Raw genomic sequence first — 23,107 nt, forward strand, 5'->3', positions numbered from 1 at the left:
ACTCCATAAAAGCAGGGACTTTGTTTTCTTTCCTGTCACACCCTTGGCACCTAATACCACGTCTGGCACAGACGAGGGGCTCAATAAAAACTTGTTGAGTGAATAAGTCATGTGTGGAAGCACTTCCTAAACTGGAGAAGAGCTGGATAGATGTACATAATCATTACTGCTGCTGATAGGAGCTCCATTTCCCATTTGAGTGTATTTTTTTTTTAAAGATTTAATTTGGAGAAAGAATATTTTAAATCTGTTTTAAGTATCACTCATGCCACGCATGCTATTCCAATTTTTCTTTGAAATCGATCGTGTAAATTGTTTTCCAGGACTTTTAAGATGTTTATACAAAGAGAAGAGTAAAGCAACCCACTGCATGGTGTTTCTTATGTCTTTAATTTATAAAGAAAGAGCAAAAGCGACAGAGAGGGATTAACATTCCAGCACAAACCCTCCTGGCCCACACAGGAGGAAGAGCACCAGTTTCAGAAGCTACTGCTGCTGGGAAGACGTGGTGCCAGAGATGCCGGGCTGGGCGTCCGGGTCAGGACACAGCCTGCAGAACACCAGTGGGTAAGGAAAGATGAAACCTCGAAATGAAATGAAACCAAAGGTAAAACCTTAAGACAAAACAAAAATGCTGATCAGAATGCTATGAGAATTGGCACTTCATAATTAACACATTAAAAATTTTAGAACTTTTGAGACTTTCATGAAACTGGAGCCATTAAAGGAGAAGAAAAGCAGGATAAGCAGGTTGAGTCATGGGGTTTTAGTGTCAGTGGGTCCCCAGATCATGTTCTAAGCCAGATGTATTTCTGAATTGGAGTTTTAGCTTGGAGTGGGATGAATCCCAAAGCAGCAAGTCCATGTGTGGGCATTGGCTTCTTGTACCTCCTGCTTTTTTGGCTGCAGCTTTACATGACTAAAGCCCACGCTACCTTTTGCGGCACAAGAACCCAATGTTTCCCATCAGGAGCTAGAATGCAAATTGTAGTGCTATCACACAAGCTTCTAGTCCACATTTTATTTCTGAAACACTGCTCTTCCAACAGTACTTGGGCATTTTAATGACTGTACTTGAACATGCTTAATTGCTGGCATATGTATTCAAATCAAGGCTATAGAAACCCAAGTGCCTAGGCCAAGGAATTCGAAGCTAAATCCTGAGCCTCAGAGCAGTGTTCACTGATACTGTGTTTGGCTGAAGGAGACGGCACCCACACCCGGACCACTGTGGCAATACCATCATCCCGGGGATGTGGCTCAGGTGGGGGGCGGGGGCACCAGCCACTCTTCTGTCCTAAGCAAAGATAGAACACTGTTGAACATGCACCGTCGTTGAATTTCAAGTGTTCATAACTCGTCTGTGTCAGATATGACGTTTGGAGGCTCCAAGAGGCCTGATTATAAACAATATCAATAAACAAATCACCACAAATGACCACTGTTTCTCACCGTGAACAAATATCATTCTAAAGACTGTTAGGAAGTTGTTAAACAATCCAGTCTTAGGCATCTCTTATTTATCTCCAATTTTGGTGAATCCGAGTTAGAAACCCCTGAAAAACACTGGACGAGATGAATCAGCTGTGAGAGCAAGCACCACAGAGATGGAAAAGAGCATGGACTCGTGTCAGGAAGAAGAGCTGGTCAAGTCCTCGGCACGAGCGAGGGCCTGGTCTTGACTGTGTCCTTAGTCAGCAAAGCCATACTCTACCTCGGGGCTGGGCAGCTGGAGGTCAGGATAGTGGCTGTCCCTGACAGGGGTGCCAGCTTTACTGTTTACCAACCAGGGTTTGTCATAACAGCGAGAGAACTGAAGTGGAGTCTGTGAAACGGAAATCCAAAGGGAAGGACGGGAATAATTGAAAATGGAACAGAAAGGGAGCAAATTGGGAACATAAAAAAAATAATAAATAGAAGACACTAAATTTTAAAGAAATAGAAGACAAAAATAAAATGCGCATCAGTCCAATGGGATGAAAGGGACCAGGCAGAAAGGCAACAGCATTCTTCATCCATCACCTGTCGTAATAACAAACTTCTCTGTTAGCTCCAGCAGCACAGATAGTGCCTGGATTTTCAAGATTAGTAACTGGATGGGCTCACACTCAAAATGGGAATATGTGGAAAGAAGCGCTTCGGACTTAATAACCCGAGTTCCTATTTAATAATGTCCTCTTCAGTCATGTTAAAGGTCCGGATCCGTGTACCAATAGGGCCTGGCCAGCCTGGTCTGCATGTCTTCAAGTGCCTCTCCTCACTGGGGTCTTTCAGAGGCTACACTGAACAATGGACATCTGCAAAGCTGGGAGCGGGGAAGGAGGTCACACTGCAGGTTGTACATACCTTGGTGCCACTGGCTGGGGTGGCTGGAGAAGACGGCATGGACGTACAGCTGTGGTTACTCTGACTAGCACTTGAGCTGGAGCGGGTAGGGGAGGCTGCCCGGGAAGATGGTTTGGACCTTCGGCCCCGTGATCGGAAAGGGGTCATTCCCTGGGATGCCCCCTCAGGTAGGATGAATTTCTCTCTAAGTTCGATGTTAGTTCTACCTCGTGCTAAAAAGAGAATAAACACACACGTACAATAACAGTTAACCTTGAAAAAAATATATCTTTTGATGGTCATACAGATGCTTGACCCCATGATAACAGTTATATAATTTATAGGTTTAGTACCATCTGTGGATTCTTTTAGAATAGGGATAAATTCATGATTTATCAGCCTTGTCATGATTCTTACCCACAGCAGACACACTAACTAATAAGCCCCTTGGTATGCTGTAATAAAGAAGTCTTTGTGTACAAAGCACCATCCCATGCTGTGGTCACGATCTTGCCTTGCCACTGTCCCCTGGGGTCAAGAGAAAGCAGATGAAGCAGTTCACAAACCTCTGAGATTAAATCAAAACCCCTCTTTTCTCTCTCATAGTACATGTGTACTTTTTGCTCAACTGTTGCAGGATACACGGTAATGAAATAGCAGAGAAAAACAGATCATTGAAATTGACATCACCTAGACTCTTCTACTTGAATTCAGTCGATAATAATATTAAAGAAAGGGGTCCAGGAACTCAGGACAGTAAAAAGATCTGGACTGAATCATTAAGAAGTAAACATGTGGGAGGAGAGAGAGAGATCAAGACCATGCACAAAACTTGCCAGTGAGACACCATTAAGTCAAAAGCTGAAAGCAATGAGAAGCTGAAGGCACACCTGCAGTGGGAGAGGGACATCCAGCTGGAGAGTCTGGAAACACCACTGAAGGCCAACAGTGCTGTCCTGGGGCTTCCTGGAGCCATCAGACCAGAACCCAAAATCTGGATTCGGTCAGAAGATACAAAGGACAGCCAACACAAACATTAAATGTGAAAGACGCTATGAATTTAGAAGAAATTAATTCCTCTGGAATGTGTTCTTAGATTATTCCTCACTGAAAGGTGCTACTCTGCAATCACCTTCTGTCTGCTCATTCATCCCCAAGCTGCTCACTTTTTTTTTTTTTAAATTTTATTTATTTATTTATTTATTTATGGCTGTGTTGGGTCTTCGTTTCTGTGTGAGGGCTTTCTCCAGTTGTGGCAAGCGGGGGCCACTCTTCATCGTGGTGCGCGGGCCTCTCACTATTGTGGCCTCTCTTGTTGCGGAGCATGGGCTCCAGACACGCAGGCTCAGTAGTTGTGGCTCACGGGCCCAGTTGCACCGCGGCATGTGGGATCTTCCCAGACCAGGGCTCAAACCCGTGTCCCCTGCATTGGCAGGCAGGTTCTCAACCACTGCGCCACCAGGGGAGCCCCGCTGCTCACTTTTTAGGATGTACTAGATAGATCTAAACAAACGGGACTGCTGGTGAAGCCTGAGAAAGGGGAACCATTAGAAACAAAGTATTTGTCTTTCTTTCCTATATTAGATTTTTTACCTTGGCCAGAAACTAAAAGTTTAGAAGATTTCAGGTAATTGTGCCTACCCTCTCCTGCCCAACTCCACATGTCCTCAAGAAATTTGAGGAATCTTGGTAGAATCGGATTCTAAATCAGGTTGCATGAGCGTCCAAGCAGAGAGGTTCTAAATTCCTAAATCAAATCAAAATTCTTTTCAATATACTCAGTTGACATAACATATCAAAGTATGAGGTTAAAAGGACTAACTTGCATTATCAAAACCCCTGAGTTACAACCCAGGCTCTGCCCCCAACTGGGATCCTTCCTGCTCTGGGCCTCCGTTTCCTCAGGTTCACTAGAGGTGATCAATCTGGCTCACTGATGTCCAAGAGTCCTTCCTGTCTGGACGGTCTAGGATTTTTGGTCTCTGGAATGCCAAGCTGTGTCCTCCCTTCTTAGGCCCCAACAGAACATGCCCTTCAAGGTTCATTCCTTGGCCCTCTGTTCCCTACTCATCCATTTTCCAAACTCCAGCACTTTCCTCGGTGTCCAGTTCTCAAAAGAGAATTTCCTTCAGCGCTAACCTGGGTACTTCAGTAAGATTCCACATCACTAAACACTTACTTATCTTATGTTTGCTAAAGGGCCAAGCACAAGGGTGGACACACAGCAAGCACTGAGATAACAGGGACAAATGGAAATCATTACTCAGCTGAGGACTTGGACCCCAAAAGAATTGTTTATGGCCCTAAGCCATAAAGAACTTCAGACGTGTAGTTTAAACCTAGTAGAGATTTAACAGTTCACTGAGCCCACCCTCGCAGAAAACAACACAGTGACACAAGAGGAAGACTTTGGAATGGCATTGCAGATGAGGGCAATGACATTTTAAGTGTAACGATAACATGTTCCCCATGCACTGTACAGTTTACAGAGCGTGATCACGTGTAATACTGCACTTGACTGTTATCAGCAACCAGTCAGCATCCCCATGTCACAAAGGAACTGAAGCATTCAGAGGCTGAGGTCAAGGAATGCTGGGGCAGAACTGGGACCAGAAGCAAGGCCTTCCACCTGAGCTGCCTTCTGCCCGGCCCAGCTCCTTGCATTCATCTTTGCTAGCTCATCCCACTCCGCCTTCCTTCCCCACCACACTACTGTGGCCACGGGCAAAGGTCACTGACAACCTCTGCCTCGGGGGGTGCTTTTAGATTGCAGAAAGGTTGAGATCTACAGGAAAGTACAAAGAATAAAAAATTGCTTAATCTTAGGGGACAGCACTATTAAAATGTTGGTGTCTTTATTCCTTTGCACAACCGTGTGTGTATATATATATATAAAAGATACAAAAATATCAGAAACATTCCTCCATGACTGAGGTGTCCTGCATAACTTCAGCTAGCTGCAAAGTATTGTTTCATCATATCAACATAATTTATTTCACCAACCTTGTATTTTGTTCACAATTTTTAAAACACTGTACACAACGCTGTGACAAACTATCTGTAAAAAGTTTTTGTGCCGGGCTTCCCTGGTGGCGCAGTGGTTGAGAATCCGCCTGCCGATGCAGGGGACACGGGTTCGTGCCCTGGTCCGGGAAGATCCCACATGCCGCGGAGCAACTAAGCTCGTGAGCCATGGCCGCTAGGCCTGCGCGTCCGGAGCCTGTGCTCCGCAACGGGAGAGGCCACAACAGTGAGAGGCCTGCATACCGAAAAAAAAAAAAAAAAAAAAAGTTTTTGTGCCCACCCATGATGACTTCCTTAGGATAAATTTCTACAAGTGGATCTGCTGGAGAGAAAGGATGCACACTTAAGGTTTTTGATACTTGTCAACTGATCTACAAAATCTTACACGAATGTACACTCTCAAAAATAATATATTCAATTTACTTCACTCCGGCCAATGCTCTGTGTTATTGAGAGAGAGAGTGTGTGTACACATGTGTATGTGTCAGGTAAAAACCTGATAATCTGACAGGTAAAAACACCTCTCTGCTGTTGTCATTTGCACTCGGGGGAGTTACTATTTTGTTCTTGAAACACTCTCCTCCCTTGGCTTCCAGAGCTCCCGCTCTCCTGCCTCTCCCCCTTCTCCCGACTACTCCATCCCACCCACTTCTTAAATGCCGATGTTCCCCTGGTTCCATCCACAGTCCTGTTCTCCCTCTTAGACTTTTGACCTGGTGATGAGTTCATGCATCTGAGACTTCAGCGCCATCATACGGTCCTGCCTAGCTCTCAAATACACCCCAGGCACAGACCTCTCCTGGATGCCAGAACCTTACATCCAAATGATTAGACACGACTGAAGACTGAAGCCTGAAACCTGGTTGTTGACGTACGTCCCTCCCTCCTGATGGCAGTTCAGTCCACTATTGATTCCACCTTCCAATGCCTCTTGAATCCGCGAGCCTTCCCTGTACCCCTTACAATTACGTGGTTCATGGAGTATCTCCTCCACCCTGGACCACTGTAACAGGCTTCCAAATGGTCTCCTTGTTTCTCATCTTAACCCCATCCCCTCCCTCACTCTTCATTCCCCACACTGAATTTCTAAATAAAAACCTGATCTCTCTAAACAGCTCCAAATCTTTCCATGATCCTTCATTGCTTACAGCAGAATTTCCCAAACTGAGGTTGAGGAGTTTCCTATGAAGAGGAGTTTAGTAAACACTGGATTCTACATTTCTCTCCCTAATGCAATCCATCAGCATTTTATAAGCGCCGAGAAGTCCTGCAGCAAAGAAACCTGTTTAGTTTTAACTCAGTGTCTTCCAAACGCCTTTGACCATGATTCTTTTGGTTTTTTTGAAGATCACATCTTGGGGGCCAGACCCCAAAGACAGCCATTTCAAGTTCAGTTTTTCAACCACCATTTTCTAAGAGACTACTGCCGGCCACCCATGTTGGCTGGAACAGGCTCGTTACTTAAAATTCAGTTCTATTGTTCAATGGGTGGAGTTTCGGTATAACAAGATGAACAGTTTTGTGGATGGGGGGATTGTGATGGTAGCACAACAGAGTGAATGTACGTCATGCTACTGACCTGTACACTTAAAAATGGTTAGGACGGTAAGTTTTTATGTTATGTGTATTTTACCATAATAATTTTAAAAATCAGTTCTAAGCCAAGTTGTGTCTTGTAAATCTTCATAAAGTTTTTCTAGATTTTCAGTAAAATTTGGGGAATTAATTTGTCTAATGCTCAGAAACATTCACGGAACCCTAGGGTAAATGTGCACCTATTCATTAGGCAGGAATGTTGTTTTACCTCCATCCAAACATCATGATTTCCTTTGCCATGGCTCAATCCAGAAAGTGAAATCTCCAATTCTGGCAGTACCAGGAACCTACCTAGTTGAATACTTTTACCTTTTACATTTGGCTAAAGCAACGTGCAGTCTGAGACAACTTTCATCTTCTTAAACAACTGTGTAAAGGCAGATGACACGATTGTGCAACACTGGTATTATAACCCTGTCATACATTTGGTACTGTCCTCAGAATAACATTCTCTATGGTGCAGAGAGCCAAGGAAATGCAACCCAAATGAATAAAAAAAATCCACCCCAGGTGGTGCTTCCATAAGCCACAGTAATCCTCACAGAACCCTAGGGAGCTTCAAGGAACTTTTCTCTTTGTGATGTTCATGCCCTTCTAAGTCATGTATTACATCCACCTGGGCCTTTAAGTGTTCCCCTCGTATCATAATTTTTTATTTGCTTAGATGTAGCTCATCCTGTCCATCACTGGTAGGATTATGATATCTAAGACTGCTGGGAGTTCTTGACCCTGAGTCAATGGAATTGGGATGAGGGCATTCCTGGAAAGGCACAGGGGAAAGCCTTACCTTGTTTGCTCCAAGGGATGCTGCAAAAGGCTACTATGTTCCATAGAAAATAGCTCCTAGATGGCCCTCCCAAATCTCCTTGGGTTTCCAATTTCTAGCTAACAAGATAAGGAAAAAGCAAGCAGTGTTCTCCTTGGCCAGCAGCACAATGTTATCGTAAAGAGAGCAAGTACAGCAGGCAGCAAACAGGCAGTCAAAGACTCCAAAATGTCACATGCAGTATCTCTTTTGTTTGTTTAGTTCAATCACACACAGCATGAAAAGTAAAGCCTTATTAATAGACTTGGAAAGGAATAATGTTGTTTTACTGAGTTAAGGCTAAGAAGATATATATATATATATCTATATATCTATATCTCCTCATTTAAAACAATCAGAGGGCACTTTTATATCAAAGAAATTGGTTTGCAATATAATTAAGTTCTAAAACTAATTTAAACCCGTTCTAGTTGTTTTTTTTTAAATTAATTTATTTATTTTTGGCTGCGTTGGGTCTTCCCTGTTGTGCGTGGGCTTTCTCTAGTTGCGGCGAGTGGGGGCCACTCTTCCTTGCAGTGCGTGGGCTTCTCACTGTCGCGGCCTCTCCTGTTGCGGAGCACGGGCTCTGGGCGCGTGGGCTTCAGTAGTTGTGGCTTGCGGGCTCCAGAGTACAGGCTCAGCAGCCTGTGGCTCACGGGCTCAGTCCCTCCACGGCATGTGGGATCTTCCCAGACCAGGGCTCGAACCTGAGTCCCCTGCATTGGCAGGTGGACTCCCAACCACTGCGCCACCAGGGAAGCCCCCGCTCTAGTTTTTATCAGAATAGGTGTTTTTAAGACTGACTAGTTTATAAAAAGGAAATCCTAATGAAAATTATTACTCTATTATTACTCTGGTTTATTGGAGTAAATGCAGAATGAGTTAAGAGGAACTAACTCATGAGCGTACCTGAATTCATGTGAGAAACTTTAGCTTCAAATGCTTCAGATTCTGACTATAAATCACTTCCAAAGAAGTGATATAACAGTGCTGTAAACATTTCTGCTCGGTTTATAAGTAAGCCTTATTAATTTAATTATGCAGTTGGAACCAGTAAAACACATGTAAAAAAGGGTGGTGGTGGGTATGTTAGCATCTGAGACACAGCATGGAAGTCAGAAGCCAGACTGTGTTGGATGTGAATCCTGTCTCTGCCATTAGCTGCCTCTCCTCAGGCAAGTTATTTAACTTTCCTATGCTTCAATTTCCTATTCTATAAAATGGAGATAATAATAGTAGCTACACCTCCTAGAGGTGTAAATGTGTTATTATTTGTAAGAGGTCTTATAATCAAAGTGTGTGGTATATAAAGCTGTAAGTTATTTGTTAAATAAACAGAAACTCAGAACAAATTCCATGGGTACTGTCTCAACAGGCATATTTTATGTTTTGTCAACTTATAATAGTTAGAAAAGCTATGGTTTGGCTATTTCAAAGCATTCATAAAGGCAGCAGATACCACAGAGCCAAGAGATGCTACAGTTTAAAACGCAAAGCCATTCTCAACGGGCTGGGATGTGAGTAAGAGGGACAAAGCTTAAAAGCCAACCTATGGGAGACTGACTGGAAATCGAAGAGCTGGAATCAGAGCGCTTTATTTTACTCCCAGGATGGTGAACTAGAATAAAAAATATATAAACACAAAGAAACAGAGCAGGAAACGCAGAAACTGGTCAAGAAAGACAAACTGGCCGACAGTGGGGGAGCCTCCTGTGTACCCACATGCAGCTTGGCTAACAGGAGAAAGGAGAGGAGCAGTTGAACGGGATGTAGTAACTGGAATCTGATCATCCCCCACTTGCTGCGGCCCTCACACGCCTCTAGCTGCAGATGCCATCACTCACATTGAGTTGACTGTTATCTTTGGCCTTTGGGCTAAAAGCATAGACCATTCTCTTTGGCCTTTGGGCCTTTTTAGGTTGAAGCAGGCTGAGACCCCATGGACTTATTTAGGTGACCATATGCCTTACAATGCAGTGCCTAGGCTCACTGCTAGGTGTTCTCTATTCCCCTCCTGGCTAAGGGAGCTCCCAGTCCTCCCCTGCCTAGGAGGGGCCCAATACCCTCTCTGAGTTTCAGATGCAGGAATTACAGGCAAAGTCATCTGCAGCACTAACAGGGAACCGACAGGGCTTTACAGGGCTTCTTTCTAGGCTGGTGTTAATTTAACCCCTCACACAGAAACATTTGATGACACCAATAAATTCCCAATTCTCGTTAGTGTGTCCCTAGAAACCCATCTCCCCTGACAGCATCAAACCCTCCTGCTGCTCTCTCTCCCTGGTCTGCCCTGCACCCCGAGTCCCAATCTGTGCTAGTGGGATGACACCTGGGCAGCTTAACAACGGAATCAACAAACAGACCCCACCACCAACACCCTGTGGAATCATGAACGATCAGCAGTGAGGGCGTAGCTAACAAGTAACACGAGCTCGGAACGGCTTCTTACCTCGGCAGGGGTCATTTTTCACTAGGAATTCATCCAGGGCCATCCATCCTCCCCCAACGCGGACCATCACTGTGCTGCGCAGGATGCGGACCAGCCGCAGCTGCTGGGAGTCCCCAAACTGCAGGGCCAAGGGGAAATGGTGAGCGAGGGCACCTGAGAGCAGGGCTAGACTTTCTTTCCTAAGCAGACTGTATTCAGACAGGATGACAATTTCACAGTTTGGGGGCAATTTTAACTCTCACTGTTTTTGCATTTTTCACAAAAAACTTAAAATATGGAAAAGCTAAAGGTCATCACCTTTCGCGTACTTTCTGTTCGGATAAAGTTAACTGTTGATGGTTGCGACCTTGCTCCAAAGGGGACGGAGGAGGACAGACAAGACACTAGCTCACTTTGGTTCTTTTAAAGATTCTGCCCAAGTTTAAACCCAATGATAACAATTCTTTGTTAAGCTAGTTTGTTTCCATAAAAGAAAAGGTAGCTGTAAGGTGGATGTCAGCTTCTGAATACAGTGTGCTCGAAAGTTAAATGGAGAACAGCAAATAAGATTTCAAGTCTCAAGGAAAACCTTGCAAAGCATCATCATTATTACAAGCTTAGAAGGAAATTTGATTTTCCACATCATTTTCAGAAATAAACCCCTAAGTATTCTCTAATTGTGTTGTCACCAGCAGAAAATTTTCTTCAGCTGAACAAATGATTAGTGTTTATACTAAAATTTAGTTGAAGAAACTAAAATTTAAATCTACCATGCTGATTGTAAGTAGTTTTCAACCATCATTTTGGGATGTTAAAACAAGCATGATTTTCTGATATTTATTTTTCCTTTTTTTTCTTGCCAAATATTCCTACTTCCCAGCCCTATTAACATCTGGAGTTTCCCACTGCATAAATTCTCCTCTTCCCAAAATAAAAGTTAAGAAGAGGTAACAAGAGAATCATGCTGAGATCTCAAAACAAAAATCAAACGTATGGTTGGAGAAATGGAATTCCTAAAATTGTTTAATTCAAGGAGAATGCTGAGGGGGGGTAATTTAATCACTTAATTTGGATTTTCAAAGTTATAAAGGAGAACCATAACTTTGAAAGAAGGCACAAAAACTGAAAATGCCAGAAAGGATTGTTTAAGAAGGACCCGTAACCACCAACCTCCCTCAAAATTAATATTTCTGTGGTAATTCTCTGTTATTACTTTGCACTGATTCAAGCTCACTGTTTATACAGGAAAGGTGATTGAAAAAATATCATCCCCCACCCAAGCCCTTTTCTTTGAAAATAAAAATGGTCCTACATCTCTCATCTCATGCAGGTTTTAGGTTTTCATACAAAGTGACTGCAGCCACAGCATGGTGTAGTGTAAAGAGCACTGAAGTTGGGACCCAGAAACATGAGGGAATAAAGGTCCTGTCCCGGGAAGGAAGCTGCCCTCAGACACTGGCCCCATGCGTGGGAACGGGGAGGCCCTTTGGGAGGAACTGCGGATTCCACCAGATCCAAGGGCAGTGCCGGCCCAAGTCACTGCTTGGGGTCCTCTCTGGATAAGTGAGGGGAAGAAGGAAATAAGGGCCTATGTGTCCTCCAGAGGGAATCAGGAAGGAACCCCAAGCTGTACTTTATTCTTACATTACTGTGCCCTGTAATTTATTTGTCAGCCTTTAGAATTAACTCCATTGATTTCATTCTTGTTTCCCCCTTAATTTCTTACTAAAGCTCTCTCTGAAAGGTTCTAACTTGCTTTTCCTGAGCTATAGGGAAAAGGAGGTTGACCCAAGCCGGGGGCCAAAGTGTCTGGTGGACGCCAGAGAGACGAATGTGGAACGAGTTATAGCAGCTCTAAAAACGGGTACCTCCAGAAATCTGGCAGAGAGGGGTTGCCAGTGAGGCAAAGACCTCCACACAGTCTCAGAGGCAACAGTAAGCTCCGTTTCCTTCTCTGCGTCACTGAGCTAACATTTGCTGTGTGACTGCTGGCACAGTGGTCCTTAAGGCCTCAGGTGCCTCGTGTATAAAGTGAACTTCATAATTCTGTTCCAAACGTTGGAACTAACCCCCTCTGACCCTCTGCTGGTCAGTGGAGTAGAGGAGGACATCGGTGCCACTTCAAAGGGGCCCCTGGTACCCACATGCAGTCATTAGCAAACAGGTACAACCTTTAGGTACTACTTGGCACTCTTATGCAATGATTTATTTAAAGCCAGTTTGACTGTTCTTGTCTTTAGTTTCTTTCCATCCTTTGTTCTTCCCACTGGCCCAGAATGTTACTGCAGTTGGTGGTTAAAGCAGTGCCTGGAACTCTGATTGAAGGCTTCAAATCAACTCTTAGTGTTTCTGATTTCATATCACAAGACAAATTTTACCCATGCAACTTCCTTCCACTTTTAAGACATAGGACCCCAGAGCCCTCAAAAAGATCTAAAAGGTTAGAGTTACCAAGTGGAGTCAAAAGCATTCAATCTTTGCAAGTCTAATTTGATCCCATTAGATTATGCTGGCTGGCCACAATCCGCAAACGTCAGGCTACAGCCAACTATGAGTCCCACACTCTACTTCTCACATCCCTTATGATTATAAAATATAACATAAGCACAGGTAACTAAAATCTTAGTAAGGTATTTAAACACAGTACCTTAAATACCCTAAGACTTTTCTGACTTAGTGTGCATTATAAAATTTGTGTCAACGGTCAAAAGACTTGGGCGTAAATCAGAACTGTGCTATCTGGTATTCTGACAAGACTGGGCTCTTTTTTAGAAGTGGGATGGATTGATACCATAGCTTTAACTTCCCCAGAACTACACTACTTTTAACTCAGCCCACCAAAATATCGTCTTCAGCCAATCTAATTTTAAATGGAAAATGATATATACTTATATCCTTTTGCTTCTGAGACAGTTTTACAATATTAGCCCATCTACCAGTTTCTCCACTTGGTAAGACTATCAGACATGACCCAGGCATGCTTCAGATTATGTCCTCTCCCCACAGCAAAGAACAGGCAGCATTAGCCACACAGACCATTTCCACCAAAAAGAACGTTTGCAAGGCACACTGTACCTGATTGCCGAGGAAGAACTACAGACAGTAAGAGTAAAGGATGGAGGAAAAGGCAGAAAAAAAAAAAAAAAAGAGAAAAGAACGTTTTGTCAAATTAACACTAAGGAATGAAAATCATGTAATCATATTACCAGTTCCAAGCAGAACGACACATACTGACCATATTCTTTGTTAACTCATTTCTCTCACAGGTAATTAAAAAAAAAAAAAAAGAAAGAAAGAAAACCATTATAAGATTGCTTGGAGCCTTATTAACTCAAAGCCCTGGGCTGGATCCAAGGCAGAGTCACCCAACACTCCACTCCCCCGGCTCAGAGCAGCACAGCGTGGCTCTGCTGGACCTCGAAGACAGTGGTGACATGCTAATGGAACCTCACCTTCCTGTTTCTAATTGGGTGCACGTAACTGTGCTCTCTGGCCATCTAAATCCTCTTTGCCAATCCTAGCTCTTCCTTAGGACTATAGAGAACCCTGACAAACTGCTGGATACATTTTAGGGGTCCTGTCATAGATCCCATCCCTTCTATGCCCCACCCTGGTCCCCAAAGAAGCTAAAGCACAGCACGGTTCACTGTCAGTTATGCCCTTGCTCGGCACAGCTTTCCGGGGAAGACTACTGAGCAGGCTGAGCATCCTGTGGGGCCTGGACAGAGCTTCTCCAGCCCTTTCTGAACCTGCGAGCCACTTGGGCTCACAATGACCAGCTCCCTGGGGGGCAATGATCAGTCATTAGATAACTGTTTCCTTATCTTATGATAAAGGTGCCTCCATTTCCTCAAAGACCTGTTCAACAGTGAAGAGAGGGCTCTGAAATGTCTCCTATGTTGGATCCCATACAAGCTACTGCTGGCTAGATATGGCACTATTTTCCAGATGCAACTATCTGGGGCACTAAAGCTCAGCCCACAGGACACCTGACATTTGGCACCTACAGAGGTGAGGGCCAGAGACTGATCACGTTGCAAGTCTCCACTGGCTTTGGTACTCCAAGCATCGGTAACGGGAAGATGGGATCAGCCATCTGCTGTGTGTCAGGCTGCTTTCACCTGTAAGGGCCACACAGCAGGAATGACCACCACAAAGGACTGGTTTTCTCTTTCTTACCCGGTATTTATTCTCTCCAATCTGCTCCACCTGAAACCTTTTTGCACATTTGCACTGAGCCACTTGTCTTGTGACCTATTGGTTGTGAACAACAGAAAAAGAGAACAGTGTGAAGGGTAAAGCAACACTTGCTCTTCAGAGAAACAAAGATTTTTATATGTCATCAGAGAAGTTCTTCATTACATATTTTTTAGGCATCTCAGGCTTTTGACACATGTGTTTATCTTCTATTGTGAGTCTCGCTAGCTGGGATACTCAGACTCTGAGTATGAAAGAAATTCCCCAGTAATGACACAACACATTCTTCCATCCTGCTTCAAAATTTCCTCAAATGTGCTAATACGCATGCATCAATATTAACTAATAAAGCAAACTATGAGCTGATTTAAATTTCAACCTAGGAGCCCAAAATTCCCTGGAAGTCAGTCCTGGTGTGCTCCAAGCCACTCTCCAAGACCAGGCCCACTGCCTCTCCCATCCCAGGATCAACTCTATGTGCTACCAATGAATTCACACTTTTTGGTGTGATACAGTTTTCAGTGTAATACAGTTCTTAATTAGGCAGAAAGTTTGGTGGGTACACACCATCTTAAACATTATGTTTCACCCCTTAAATGCTACACATGAAGACGCTCTCCTGCATCCCGAGGCGGGATCTCAGGACTGAGAGATGAGTCTGTTCTAAGCAACATGGTGCCCTGGAGAGGTTCTCTGCAAGCTGCAGAGCACCACAAAGAGGTGACTCACTTAGGTAACAATTCATCGAGACTGAGCTACAGCTCAAGAGTCGGAGATGCACTGGGGCAACACCATCCAAAAGGGGATCCCCCAAAAGAACTCCAGATAATCACCTCCCAACAGACACGCTGAAGGGCTGATATGGCAATTATACCCAACCAAATTCGGGACAGTAGTAACCTATGGTCAAAAATGTACTCAAAATACAACTATTTCCCGTACCTCATCTTCAATTTTATCTGCATCAGTTGTTGGTCGATAAGCATCCTTGTTGGGATGGAGAGCAGCCACGAATTCGTAGTAATCAATGTAGCCATCCCCATCGCGGTCAAAAATGTCAGCAACAGCAGTCATCTCTAACTTGGTCGTAGGGAACTCTGGAGAAAATTAATCACATTTTGGAACATTAACTAAGAGGGCTTACTTGGTTGGCTGGTGGTTATATAAATACTTCTTTAAAAAAAATTTGTCTTGATTTTTTTCTGGAAAACAGTACATACTCCCTTTAGAAAACTTAGAAAATATAATATATTATAAAGAAGATTAAAATTACCAAAAAAATATTACATAGAGCATACTCAGTTTTTTGGCATTTTTGCTTATAGACTCATCTACCCCCCTCCCCAATGCAATTTAAAACCAGAGGCCTACCAACAAACTTCAGAATTTACTTATCCACTCCACTGTTGTTGGATATACAGATTATTTCAGGAGAGTGACAATTTGGAATTAATAGGATAAAGTTTTTCTACATTTAGATTACTGCCTTGGGTTCTTGACCACTGCTTTCCAAAGTGTGAATGTTTACAACAGCCAGAGTGACTTATTAAAACGTAAACTGGACTATACTGTCTCTCAGATGGAAACCTCTGCTGGCTGCCCACTGTCTTTAGAATAAGATCTGATCTGTTCATGATGGCCAACAAAGCCCCGCATTGATGGCTGTTTCCTATCTTTCCAACTTCACATCTTACCATCTCTAAGGTCATGACACTCCAGCCGTGTTAACCTTTCCACTCCTAGAACATGCCAACTTCATTCCCATCTCAGCACTTTATATCTGCTGTGGCTCTGCCTCTATCTCTGCCCTAAAATCTTGACATGGCTGGATCCTTATCATCACCTAGGTCTCAGCTCAAATATTACCTCCAGACAGGCCTTCCTGGGCCACCCATGTGAAGTAACACAGCTGTGAGATGTGCTTTCTGATCTTGGCAAGTCACTTACAACTTTATGCCTTATTCCTTCTGCTGAAAATAAATGCATTTTGTAAGCTGTTATGCAGATGCCAGAAACTGACATCATGAGGGACGTGATGTACCACATGATAAATATAATTAATTAGCACTGCTGTATGTTACATATGAAAGTTGTTGAGAGAGTAAATCTGAAGGGTTATCATCACAAGGGAAACAAATTTTTTTCTATTTCTTTAATTTTGTACCTATGAGATGATGGATGTTCACTAAACTTATTGTGATAATTAGTTCATAGTCTGTAAATCAAATCATTATGCTGTACATCTTAAACTTATACAGTGCTGTATGCTACTTATATCTCAATAAAACTGGAAGGAATAAAAATTTAATCTGAATTCCTATTGAGAAACTGATATTGTAAAAAACTTATTTTAAAGAATATTTTACAGGCGTACCTCATGTTATTGTGCTTCGCTTTACTGCATTTCACAGATATTCTCCCCCCCACCTTTTTTTTTTTTTGCGGTACGCAGGCCTCTCACTGTTGTGGCCTCTCCCGTTGCAAAGCACAGGCTCCGGACGCGCAGGCACAGCAGCCATGGCTCACAGGCCCAACCGTTCCACAGCATGTGGGATCTTCCCGGACCGGGGCACGAACCCGTGCCCCCTGCATCAGCAGGAGGACTTCCAACCACTGGGCCACCAGGGAAGCCCTCCCTCCCCCTTTTAAAACAAATTGAAGGTCTGTGGCAACCCTGTGTCAAGCAAGTCTGTCGGCACCATTTTTCCAACAGCATTTGCTCACTTCATGTCTCTGTGTCAGTTTGGTAATTCCTGCAATATTTCAAACTTTTTCATTATTATTATATTTGTTATGGTGATCTGTGATCAATGAACTTTGATGTCACTATTGCCAAAAGGATTATGACTTGCTGAAGGCTCAGCCAATGGTCAGCATTTTTTAGCAATAAAGTATTTTTAAATTAAGGCATGTACATCGCTTTTTAAGATATAACGCTACTACATACTTAATAGACTACAGTATAAACATCAGTTTTATATGCACTGGGAAACAATATTATTGTAATATTTGCTCTATTACGGTGGTCTGGAACCAAACCTGCAATATCTCCAAGGTCTGCCTGTACTTAGAAGCTCGTTATTCACAAGAGTTAGCTTCTTTTCTATACCTCGAATGTGCTTTCCTTGCCATCATGTGTCAAACAAGACCTGTTTTCTTCATTCCCAGCAAAATGATGGAGGTTCTTCCCTCCATCAAAACAATAGACCAATTTTAGTAAGCAGGTACATTACTTCTTCCCTAAGACTACAGCTTTAACTTGAGAAAGACTGTTTGGCCAGAATATAGCCTGCTTCTACAAAGTAGGTGCAAAGAATTATGACTGGACTCACTGGATGCTAGAATGCCATCGATAAACTCCTGACGTGTTATCTTCCCATCCTGGTCCTTGTCAATCCGCCGGAAGAAATCCATCACCCGAGACTTTTTGTGATTCATCCAACGCATATACTTTTTCCTCCAAACATCAAAGTCAAAGTTGGCAAATTCCTTCAACTAGACAGAAATCAGAGGTGTCAACAAGACCTATTGTTTGGCCTTCAAACCTGCCCAGAGCATACCAAAACTTTCAGACATCCAGCAAAGCCATGCGGGCCTTTCGAGGGGGACCAACAATGGTATCTGTGTGTTGCATCTTTTGGGAACGCACACTGTGGCTCCTTCACTTAAAGCCATGATTATTTACACAAGCTGTGGTAAAATGGAGCAGCGAGAGAAACGGTAACTGAACAACCACCATGGAAAATACGGAGCACGCAGAACAAGAATGGGTGGAGCCAGCCTTGCTTTCCCTTGGCACTTTTTCAAAAGATCATCCCCTTAGATGTAAGAGAATGGATTCTATCCCAGAAGAGACGTCCTTAGCACTCCTCACTTATGTGATTTTGAAAGGAACTATAATCACACAGAGGCCTATGTTTTCGAGGCTCAGCGCCCCCCTCCCCACTGGTTTTCTGAGATAATCTGAGTTCTGGTTGGAAGCATCAAGAATCCAGTCCTGCACCCAAGCACATTTCTTTGGGATGGCAGCAGAGGGAGTGAACTGCCCTTCTGACTCCCATTTAAAATATCTGGCCCTGGTAGATGGCAGCAGGCCTATGCAGTGGGCAGAATTATGCTGAGTTACTTGGACTATGTCAGTGACACAGACTCAGAATGACTTAAACAGTGCAGCGGTTTTTCCCCCTGGTCTTTCAAACTCCAAAGTTGGAAGGAATGGGGAAAAAAGAAAAAGCCAAAACCAAATATGCTTAAAACTCAACTGGATCTACAGAAATAACAACAAAAAACACAGAACACTCACTTCTGGGCATAGCTGCTTTGATATGCACAAATAAAAAAAATATAAAAGATATTAGAAATTTGTTTTAGAAACTAGGAAGTGAAGTGCTCTATATATATATATATATATATATATATATATATATTTTTTTTTTTTCCGGTATGCGGGCCTCTCACTGTTGTGGCCTCTCCTGTTGTGGAGCACAGGCTCCGGACGCGCAGGCTCAGCGGCCATGGCTCACGGGCCCAGCCGCTCCGGCATGTGGGATCTTCCCGGACCAGGGCACGAACCCGTGTCCCCTGCATCGGCAGGCGGACTCTCAACCACTGCGCCACCAGGGAAGCCCTGAAGTGCTATATTTTTTAGGTTGGTTAATGATACTTCAAAACAGATTAGCTTTTCATAATCTACTGAAGAATAATACTGATAGAATAATAGGACAATAAAAAAATTACTCATTTCATAACTGGGCAGCTTGTTATCTACACAAAAGGCTCAGTGATGGTCATTTTTGTGAGAAGCTCCACCTTGCAAAGTTATGCTCCTGATCCTCAACCAAGGCCAGGTGCTGAGGAGGGTCACGTCACAGGCTGGACCCTCCTGGACTGGCTGGCTGCCTAATTTCCACCACCAGTGCTACGGCCTATCTGTTGTTGGTTTCCTCACATGTGTCTTTCCTCCCAGGGGGCCTGGAGGACAGAGTCCTGGCCTACACTGCTCTGTTCCTCCTTCTGCGTAAGTGGGTCAAGGCACACAGCTCATGTTCAGAGGGCCTCAGAAGGGCTGTGTTTTGATAAAAGTCACCTCCCTCCAGGGAAGGCTGCTCGGTGGGGGCTCACCTCCTCCAGCCTGTCCAAGGCGTCGTTCAGCTTCCGCTGCCGCTCCAGTGCCAAAAGCCACACCTGCTGCCAGCGGGCAGAGAGCTGGTTGATCCGTGGGTTTTTTGCTTCAGATTGTGAAAGGATTGGCATGGGAGGAGGTGTGGGCTGACTCAAAGACTTCCCTGAAAGGAAAAATAATCATGAGGTTAGAAAAGCTGGTTTTGTCAGTTCACAAAGAGAAACTGCCATCTGTATGAACCTAAAAGATCTTCATGATGATATCTGGTCAGTAACTGAGAAAAGGAAGTCGGGACCTGGCTACACTTAGACATGGAAGCACACTGACTTAAAAACTATTGATGCTCTTCCTCAGCCAACAGGTACCTGTCTCATACCTTCAATCAATTCTGTCCTACCTTAGTGAACTGAGGAAATGTCAATGGTTCTACAGGAGATCTATTTTATGATGAAATTAGAGCAACAGTCAGCGCTGATGACCGAAACATGGAAAGGTCACTGCAAAAGAATCTGCTTAACCACTCCAAATTTCATACCGATTCAAAAAACTGGAGTCTAGTTACTGTTTGTCAGTGTAAGAAAAGTGAGTTTCAAAAAAAGATTTTCGTTCAAATCCAATATGGTTTTTGAAAATGGAAAAGAAATTTCGGCTGGGCACTTGGGAAGTACTCATCAATGAGCATAAAGGAAGCATCCTGCACAACAGGCTGCCACGTACTGCTGCCACCACGGGACTTCTCCATGAAAGGCGCATGGGCTGGCTCTATGATCTTCCTTTTGTATGTCTTGGTGACCCGGTCCACGTCAGGCTGTTTGCGAGTCATCTCCTCCATAAATGTCTGTTAAACACAAACAACGAGGAAAAGGGTTGAGAGTTTTCTTGGACTAAGAAGGAATTAGGCAACTTCTTACTAACAAGGGCCAAGCCTGTGACAGATGGACCAATTGCAAATGCCTTCGTACACGGCTGCACTCCTTTCAAGAAACATGACTGTGGCCTTGAATGAGGCACTTCATCAGGTGCTGGAGACCTGAAGGAATAAGACATGGCTCTGACTTCTAGGAGCTCACAGCTGAGTGAGGAAACCAGGCAGTCAGAGCAATGAGTGGCACCCAGGGCTCCGAAAGAAGGCCTAGGACAGGCACCCATAGCCCGAGGTGGGGAGGAAGGCTGCCCGGAGGCTGGTGCCTGAGCTGTGTGCTGGCGGGATGAAGAATGAGCCGAAGACTGGGGGCAGGGCAGTCCCACAGAAGCCTGACAGTGGAGTGAGCCAGGGCCCTGCTGATTACTGGCTGAGCTGAGGATACAATCAGAAGAGAGGCAAGAGGGATGGCTGAAGAGGTAGGCAGGAGAAAGGTCCAGAAAGGCCTTGTGTCAGGCTAAGGGACTGGGGTTTTATTCTGAGAGCAATCTGTGTGTGTGGGCGGGGGGACGCGATGGGGGGTGGGCAACTGAAGGACTCCAATCCAGAGAAGAGACACAATCAGATCTCTGTTTTAGAGCTATCATTCTGGCCTCAGTGTAGGAGGGAGGATGGAAAGGGGGGAGGCAAGCAAGTTGGGAAGCCATTGCAGTAATCGAGGCAAAACACAGTGAGGGCCTGAGCCAGGGGCAGGAGAGGAGCCAAGAAGTATTTTGAAAGTAGGACAGGTAAGACCTGATGACTGGCTAAATGTAGGGGGTAAAGAAAAAGGAGTCACTCCTGTGTTGGGTGATCGGGTGGATGAGGAGAGAGCAGGCAGGTGTGGAAGGGAGGGGTGGGGTCAGGGCCAGGAAGCAGGGATGAAATGGAGTTTTAGAGCTGCCTCTAGCTTCCTGCATGCTGCAGACAAGCCAGGAGATGTGGAAGCCCTTGGTGTACAGGTGTTGGCTGAAGGTGTCGGGCCAGATACAACCTCAGGTATGAGAAGAGGGTCAAGAATGGAACTTCGGTGAACAACGTTAACAAGTGGATAGAGGAAGAGGAACCAGCTAGGAAGACTGAGAAAGAGTTGTCAGAGAGATGGGGGGACACAAGATGGGGGAGCTTAAAGGCACAAGGAATGAGAGGTGATAACAGAAGGGAGAGGGACTGGCCCTGATGGAGGAAGATAATCTCACTCAGGAGAGAAGGGGTCAATGTAGGTAAACTTGATGGGAAGTACAGGGAGTCCTCTCTGGCCAGGCTGATTACATATGCTAAAAAGACCTTATGTCCACAGTATAACTAGGCAAGATCCATGCTTGCATTTGGTGTAAATTATCATGGTTAAAAACCACATTTGTCTCCTAACTGAGCTTTCCTCTGTTCAGTTTAGTTTGATGTGTTGTCTGGCCCATCTCTGAGTTCATGCAAGAGGTCTTTCTGAATCCAGGTATAATGGGATAGGTCCCAGATAATGGGACCTTGGCACAGAGGCAAGTCAATAGAAACAGGATGCGGCAGGCAGATTTCTAAGCCAGGCCCCAATACTCCTGACATACGTGTCCTGTGTAATTTCCCCCTCAAGTGTGGGTAACACCTGTGGAAAGGGTGGGCAGTCACTCCCTGGATTATGATTTTTTTTTAAAAAAATTAATTTATTTTTGGCTGAGTAGGCTCTTTGTTGCTGTGCGCAGGCTTTCTCTAGTTGCAGCGAGTGGGGGATACTTTGTTGTGGTGCGCGGGCTTCTCACTGCGGTGGCCTCTCTTGTTGCAGAGCACGGGCTCTAGGCGTGTGGGCTCAGTAGTTGTGGCTCGCAGGCTCCAGAGTGCAGGCTCAGCAGCTGTGGCGCATGGGCCTAGTTGCTCCGCAGCATGTGGGATCTTCCTGGACCAGGGCTCGAACCTGTGTCCCCCACGTCAGCAGGCGGATTCTCAACCACTGTGCCACCAGGGAAGCCCTGGATTACGTTTTATTATATAAGATCTGTCAGAGCAGGATGGAGGGTCTCCCGTTGGCTTTGAAGACAGATGCTGCCATGCTGTGAGACTGCCGTGTGCCTAAGACCTGAAGGTGGCCTCCAGGAGCTGACAGCCAGTGAGAAAAGGGAGACCTCCATCCTACAGCGCAGAGAAATGAACGACACCAACAACCTGAAAGAGCCTGGGTGGGAACTGCAGTGTTGGCCGACACCTTGATTTCAGCCTGCTAAGACGTCCCCTGGTCCCCTAGACAGGGAACCAGCTACTTCAGGCCCAGAGCCCCACCCCACGGAAACTCTGAGACAGTAAGCGTGTTTTTAAGCTGCTAAGTCTGCGGGAGTATGTTCAGCAGCAATTAAAACACGGATGCACAGGGCCAAGGAAACGGGCGCCATGAGCCATGCAGGAAACACGCGACCACACGATGTGGTGAGGATACCTGATGCTCAGCAATAAGGGCTTTAACTCGGTCGATGTTCTGAGGGATTGGCTCCTGATCCCGTTGAATGAGGGTGGTCTCAGCCCACTGGATCCACGCCAGAAGTTCTTCCAAGAGCTCGGCGTTGGCCACCAGTTCTGACAGGGCAGCTTCGAGGCGCTGCTGGTGCTGCTTGGCCCACGTCAGGACCTGCGGGGGAGGGGACCCGTCGGCTTTCAGTCAAGCGCGTCCCTCGTTTTCAAAGCCCTTTTTTGTGTAAGCCTCACAATGACTTTTAGGGGAAAGAC

At 44.8% G+C, this 23,107-nt stretch overlaps 1 protein-coding gene across 37 annotated transcripts in view; it reads right to left on the minus strand.

The window, feature by feature from the left end:
* The window catches only part of MACF1 (microtubule actin crosslinking factor 1), a 349,861-nt gene that overhangs the window by 3,540 nt on the left and 323,214 nt on the right, over nucleotides 1–23,107 (minus strand). For 19 of the 37 annotated variants that reach the window (XM_067010930.1, XM_067010949.1, XM_067011015.1 and 16 more), the window contains 11 exons: nucleotides 22,821–23,009; nucleotides 20,215–20,335; nucleotides 19,497–19,660; nucleotides 17,708–17,870; nucleotides 15,318–15,472; nucleotides 14,358–14,432; nucleotides 13,254–13,271; nucleotides 10,200–10,317; nucleotides 9,300–9,368; nucleotides 2,347–2,558; nucleotides 1,715–1,825 (listed from right to left, as the gene is read on the minus strand). In XM_067010930.1, the coding sequence (XP_066867031.1) occupies nucleotides 1,715–1,825; nucleotides 2,347–2,558; nucleotides 9,300–9,368; nucleotides 10,200–10,317; nucleotides 13,254–13,271; nucleotides 14,358–14,432; nucleotides 15,318–15,472; nucleotides 17,708–17,870; nucleotides 19,497–19,660; nucleotides 20,215–20,335; nucleotides 22,821–23,009 (1,395 nt within the window). The remainder of the gene's footprint in view (nucleotides 1–1,714; nucleotides 1,826–2,346; nucleotides 2,559–9,299; nucleotides 9,369–10,199; nucleotides 10,318–13,253; nucleotides 13,272–14,357; nucleotides 14,433–15,317; nucleotides 15,473–17,707; nucleotides 17,871–19,496; nucleotides 19,661–20,214; nucleotides 20,336–22,820; nucleotides 23,010–23,107) is intronic. The other 18 variants (XM_067011058.1, XM_067011047.1, XM_067011039.1 and 15 more) reach the window with 7 other exon arrangements.

The sequence above is a fragment of the Kogia breviceps genome, chromosome 1, assembly GCF_026419965.1.
Source record: "Kogia breviceps isolate mKogBre1 chromosome 1, mKogBre1 haplotype 1, whole genome shotgun sequence".
In the NCBI taxonomy this organism is placed as follows: Eukaryota; Metazoa; Chordata; class Mammalia; order Artiodactyla; family Physeteridae; genus Kogia; species Kogia breviceps.